This window comes from Fukomys damarensis, unplaced genomic scaffold, assembly GCF_012274545.1.
Source record: "Fukomys damarensis isolate Sample0158 unplaced genomic scaffold, DMR_v1.0_HiC HiC_scaffold_37, whole genome shotgun sequence".
Lineage (NCBI taxonomy): Eukaryota > Metazoa > Chordata > Mammalia > Rodentia > Bathyergidae > Fukomys > Fukomys damarensis.
The window spans coordinates 41005718-41012262 of record NW_022900949.1 but is presented as its reverse complement, the minus strand read 5'-3'; the positions used below and the strand labels follow the sequence as shown (position 1 = coordinate 41012262).

Below are 6545 nucleotides of genomic sequence, written 5' to 3'. Positions count from 1 at the left end.
AGGGATGAAACTTGGGTCCTTGCAAGAATCTTGCGAGGCAGGTGGTGGAACCACTGAGCTAAAGCCCCAACCATACCTGATTTTAAATTACATACACACCAACATTTTCTACAAGCCAAACAGCACTTAGATTATATGAGAGAATTAGATATCTCAGTATATACTATTAATTGTGCAGACAGCACTACAACTGATGGGGACACCAGTGGTGATCTAGATGGCTGTCACTCCTGGTCCTATCTTCAGAGACACAAACAATAGGGGAGCTAAAAGTTCCTTTACTGGTAAATTCCTTTACTCCCATCCTCAAAAACATATTAATTATAAAAATTTTTTAAATGGTTAGGGATGGTGGCACACACTTGTAATCTTACCCACTTAAGATCAGGCAGGAGGGGGCCAGGGATTTAGCTCAGTGGTGCCACCACCTGCCTTGCAAGTGCAAGGTCCCGAGTTCAATCCTTGATACCAAAAAAAAAAAAAAAAAAAAAAAAAAATCAGGCACGAGGTTCTCAAATTTGAGGTCAACCTGGACCATGTAACAGCACAATGCCTAAAAATAAAATTTAAAAAGGGATTCGAGCCAGTGTATATATTTTAGTGTACATGTTTCCGAAGCAAGCACAACTGGAGCCAGGTATAATGGTGGACACCTGTTATCTCAGCACATGGGAGACTAGATCAACAATTCAAGGACTACCTGGCCTATAGTGAGATCATGTTTTGTTTGGTTTGGTTTGGTTTTTTGAGACAGGGTCTCACTATGTAGTTGAGACTGAACTGGAACTTCTATGTAGCCCAGGTTGGTCTTGAACTCACAACGATCCTCTTGCTTCAGCCTCCCGAGTGCTGGGATTACAGGCGTGCGCCACGACACCCGGCTTTTTTTTTTTTTTTTTAAAGTAGAGCACTTACAAGCTTAGAGTTCAATCCTCAGAAGTGAAAAAATAAAAACAAAGTAAAATCATAGTTTTTTTTTCCATAATTAATAAAGACAGCTAGGCCAGGCGTGGTGGCAAATGCCTGTGTAATCCCAGCTGAGGAAGGAGGCTGAGGAAGAAGGATCACAGCAAGTTTGAGGTCAACCTGGGCTACACAGTCAAGAGTCAGCCTGAACTACAAATCGAGACCCTGTCTCAAAAAATAAAGAAAGAAAAAAAGATAGTTGGGCATGTGATACATGGCTGTAATCCCAACTACTCAGAAGTTCCCCTGGGCTTAATTCCATAAATCACAAAAAATAAAATAAAATAATGAGTATGATTCCTCTTTTACTTTTTTCCCTTCCCTTAAGGGACAGGGTCTCACTACATTGCTGGTCTCAAACTTGCAATCCTCCTGCCTCAGCCTCCTGAGGGCTGAGATTATAAGCATGTGCCACCATATCTGGCATGTGCCTTCTTTATTCTTGCCCAAGTTGCTTCTATCTAGCCTTTTCATTTAAGTTCCTGAGTCGTCTGAAACACTACTAAGTCTGTTTAGATACTATCAAGTCATGACCCCTGCTGCCTAGTACCAAAAAAAATAGGTCTTAACATGTTCCTCACTAAGGACTAAGGAAAGAAAAAAAACAAAATCTATCTTGCCAGGAGTGATGGTGCCCATCTGTAATCTCAGTACTCGGGAGGCTCAGGCAGGAGGCTCACTGGAGTTTGAGGCCAGCATGGGCTAGCCAGTGAATACCCTGAAGTATTCAGTGAGACCCTGTCTCAAAAAAACCAAAAACAGCATGGTGTAGTAGCACATGCCTGAAATCCCTCACTTGGGAGGCTGAAGAAGGAGGATTGCTGTGAGTTCAAGTACAGCCTGGGGTACAGTGAGTTGAACAGCCTGAACTACATAGCGAGACTGCCTCAAAAACAACAACAAAAACCCAAAACAAAACAAGCCTCTGTTACACCATCTAAATTTTTGTGGACTTTAACCCCTTGTTTCTTTAATTTTCTTCCACCTCCTTTTAGCTCTTCATTTCTAAATTGCTTTTTGCTCCCTTTCTTCCTGGTCCTGAGGGCTAAAATGACACCCTTTCATGAAATAGAGGACTACAAAATCTCCTACAGGGACTTCAAAATCTAGTTCACACCAACAGCAGCAATTCCTATCAACTATCCACAAAATCCACAAGTATCTTAGAAATCACTCAATACCAAAACAAAACAAAACAAAACAAAAAACAAAAAACAAAAAACAACAACAACAATATATATATATATATATATATATATATATATACTCTCTACCTACTGTAGATGAAATACTGTGATGTAATGGTGGTTAGCACATAATAATCTAACTATAGAGATTACAAAAAATACATGGAAATGTAAAAAATACACTGCTGTCAGTAGATTGCAATACATGATCGAAAAAGTACACACAACTGTATTGTTTGGCTATAGAGCAAAGGAGGGCCTGACCACAGTCAGGGATCTCAAGGAAACTATCAGGGAAAGTACAAGCTAGATTCTAAAAGATCCCTGAAGGCACAAAAAGGTAAGGGAGTGAAGGACAGGCTTTGCAGTGGGCCTATACTACCGTCAGCTTCCTAAGAAGGAAGAATATAAAATAGTAATTTTATGTTATGTGTACAATTAAAAAGAGAAGAAAGAGGGCCAAGGATTTATCTCAGTGGTTCTGCTGCCTGCCTTGCAAGCACAAGGTCCCAAATTCGATACCCAGTACAAAAGAGAAAAAAGGATGGATGGGTGCTAGGGTCCCTAAGCTGGCTCAAATAGGTCAGAAAAGCTGGCACAGAGAGCTTGAAGATAATTTCTACGGATAAAAGGGAGCACCCTAGTGACCGTTAAATAATGTAGCCCATTGCATATCCATATACCTGATAATTCCTTTTCTAATTTTAAACACCAACGCTATCTACAACCTGACACTATGGTTAAAGCAAATGAAATTAGCTTACCAGAAAGCAAAGATGTATGTGGTGAAAACTGATGCCTCTTTTCTACTGGGGAGATATATTCCCCAAGTGGGGAAATCTCAGCAGCTTTACTATAACCACAGGACAGAAATTCCAAACCCAGAGGATCAATAGGTCCATATTCTTAAATTTTTTCTACTGGTATCTTATAATATCAGATATCTTACAATCATTTCTAGAAATGAGTCACAAAAAAGCTTTCACGTTCAACTTCTAAACAGTTGCTAAATCTAAGTATCTAAATCTGAGTATCTAAATCCAAGTTATTTAGCCTTTGCTAATCAAATAGGAGGGGAATCCCTAATAGATAAAGCAACTTTCACAGAAATTATACATGGCATTATCTTCTATTTAAATACTAAAAAACAAGTAGCCAGGCATGGTGGCTCATGCCTGTAATTCCAGCACTTGGGAGGCTAAGGCAGGAAGATCGTGGTGAGTGAGACCATCCTGGGCTACACAGTGAGTTCCAGGTCAGTCTCAACTACAGAGTGAGACCCTATCTCAAAAAAACAAAAATAAATAAATAAATACTAAAAATGAAAATTTATTCGGTTGAAATCATGCCAAAGTATCCTTTTCATCCTTCAATTTGATTATATCAGAGAACAAAATTCATCTAATAATTCATGAAAGAAATACAGTAAAAATGGTAAAGTAACAAAAATGTCTCCACTTTGACATAATGACCAATGTTAGGGAAGGAAACATGCTGGAAAATTGTCTAAATAACTGTTTAAAAAAAAAAAAGTAAATAGCCAGGTGTAGTGGTGCAGGCCTGTCTGTGATCCCAGCACTCTGGAAGTTGAGGCAGAAGGACCACCATGAGTTCAAGGCTAGCCCTAGCTACAGTGAGTTCAAGGCTGGCCTGAACTATAAAGCAAGACCCTGTCTCCAGAAAAAAAAAAAAAAAAAAAAAAAAAGAGAGAGAGAAAGAGGGGAAATAGTGCAGACATTAATTGGCCTGTGAGGCGCAAGACATCCAAAGGTATGTTAGTTCAAATGTTAAGAAAGTAAAATCCAATGGCCAGGAATTTAGCTCAGTGGTGCCACCATCTGCTTCGCAAGCACAGGTCCTGAGTTTGATCCCTAGTACCCCCCACCCAATAAGTTAAAAAAAAAAGTAAAATCCTAACTGGAAAAACCAACTTTTTTCATTCTTTAAAATTTCTATAATACCTACAAAATCAATTAAATGCAAGCTATGAGAGCCTAATTTTTTTTTTTTTTTTTTTTTTTTTTTTGGTACCAGGAGTCAAACTCGGGACCTTGTGCTTGTAAGGCAGGCGGCAGCACCATTGAGCTAAACTCCTGGCCCAAGAGGCTAATTTTTTTAAAAAGCTACTACAAAAATCCCTTTCAACATTATATAGTAATCACCAGTAAGTGTGAAACCAATGAGTTAATTAGCCCAAAGGGAAAAGCAGGGATATCTGGATATTTGTTAAGACACTGATGAGTCAAAAAGGGTTACGTAGAAAATGGTGATTCTAGGGCCGGGGATTTAGCTCAGCGGTTCGGTGGCCTGCCTTGCAAGCACAAGGACCCAAGCTCAATCCCCAGTACCAAAAAAAAAAAAAAAAAAAAAAAAAAAAAAAAAAAAGAAAGAAAAGAAAATGGTGATTCTATTATTTGTCTTATTTACCTCAAAGATGTGTAAGATTCACTCTCTGAAATAAGTGCAAAACTGTGCAAGTCTGCTACTATATGCTTCTGATTTATCTTTCTTGAATCTCTTCTACCCCCTAATTTCTAATTCTTAGTGAGGACCTTAAACATGTATATAGTAGAAAACAACCAACTGTTAACAAAATATCCAAATGATATAAAATATACTTAAATTTGATTTTAAGCTACCAGATCATTCACTCAGTCTGTTAATTAACAACAGCTCATCCTCAGAATTAACTAGGGAGATCATAATTATAACCATATTACTCACCTTTAGGACAGAGGCTAAGCTGGTCATATGTTCATTGAGAGCACCCTCAGACTCCTTATAGGTCAAGCAAGTAAACTGGTACTCCTCCGGATCAAAGGCATCAGCCCCTTGCTGCTCCACATCACTAGCTACTCCCACATAATAGTCCTCTATGTCCCCAGGGTCCTCATCCTCCTCTTCCTCCTCACAATTTGGGTCATAGTCCTCCTCATTGCTGTCAGACCCCTGGCTATTCATGTCCACTGACATCTTTGCATCCAGTAAAGTTGCAAATCAGGAACTTTTCTCCCCTCAAACTTCACCGCTTTCTCAAATGCATTAGTGATTCTGTATTCTAGAAAGAAAAAAAAAGTGTTATTTTTTTTTTTCATGATAGAAACCATTCAAGAATCAATCCTGGCCCCACACACACTATGGCCTAATCCCATCTTAGTCTCATATAGGGAATCTCACCAATATGCCCCTGGCCCAGGTTCATCAAAGGGAAATCCTTTCCTGAAGCAGCAGCAGCAGCAGCTGATAATGGTGACTTCACATAAAGGGCCTGACATGAAATAGCAAGGATATCTATCCCATATCAGGGAGCCAAATTCCAGTAGGCTTGTCTTCTTAGCAGAGTCCTTAAGAGAGAGGCACATCCTCACCGTTTGCTACACACGGGATAGATAATGTAAAGGTTTAGCTACCAAAATTTAGAAATTTTGCTAGCTTGGCATGGTGACACATTCCTGTAACACCAGCTCTCAGGAGGCTAAGGCAGAAGAATCATCTTGTGTTTGAGACAAGCATGGATTATACAAGTGAGTTAGTTCAAAGCCAGCCTGGACTACAAACAAGTCTTTTTCTCAAAAACAAAACTGTCCCACTGAGGGGTGACATAGACAGTATATGATTGTAATATATAGGGAAAGAAAACATCCTTCTGAGATGTCTGGAAAATAGGTGCCTATTTACAAAAGAAAACTAAAACCACATAACTCTTTCACATCTACCCCCTCCTCTGCAAAGTAAACTAACTTTTCAGTTTTTTGGGGTTTTTTTGGTTTTTTGAGACAGGGTCTCACTATGTAGTTGAGACTGACCTGGAACTCACTATGTAGCCCAGGCTGGTCTTGAACTCACAGCAATCCTCCTGCCTCAGCCTCCCGAGTGCTGGGATTACAGGCGTGCGCCACCACGACCAGCCTAACTTTTCAGGTTTTATTTAGACTTATACTGAAGCTGTGTATGATAGCACAAGCCTGCAATTTCAGCTACCTGGAAGGCTGAAACTGAAGTGGGAGGCTGGGAATGTAGGTTTAACCTCCACTAACCCCCTTACCTACCAAAAAGGTATCTGTTAAATCATTTAAAAGGGTACTTAAGAGGACTGGGGGTTTGGCTCAGTGGTTCCATCGCCTGCCTCACAAGCACAAGGGCCCGAGTTCAATGCCCAGTACCAAAAAATAAAAAAAAAAAGGTACTTAGAGGTGAAGAAATTGAGCCTATGGTGAAGGAAAACGAGATATTTTAACAGGATCAAGGTTAGGTAAAAACTATAATCAATTCTGGATCAAGAAACAAGAGCCCAGGGCTAGGGATTTAGCTCAGTGGTTCTGCCACCTGCCTCACAAGCACAATGTACCAAGTTTGATCCCTGGTACCGGAAAAAAAAAAAAAAAAAAAAAA

General features: G+C 39.6%; 1 protein-coding gene across 4 annotated transcripts in view; it reads right to left on the bottom strand.

Annotated features, from left to right (window-relative positions):
* Window positions 1-6545, bottom strand: part of Arih2 (ariadne RBR E3 ubiquitin protein ligase 2) — a 58732-nt gene that overhangs the window by 48788 nt on the left and 3399 nt on the right. For 2 of the 4 annotated variants that reach the window (XM_010615620.3, XM_010615622.3), the window contains exon 2: window positions 4878-5211. In XM_010615620.3, coding sequence (XP_010613922.1) covers window positions 4878-5126 — 249 coding nt within the window. In that variant the 5' untranslated portion in view covers window positions 5127-5211. Of the gene's footprint in view, window positions 1-4877; window positions 5212-5330; window positions 5426-6545 lie in introns of those variants that run through there. The other 2 variants (XM_010615621.3, XM_010615624.3) reach the window with 2 other exon arrangements.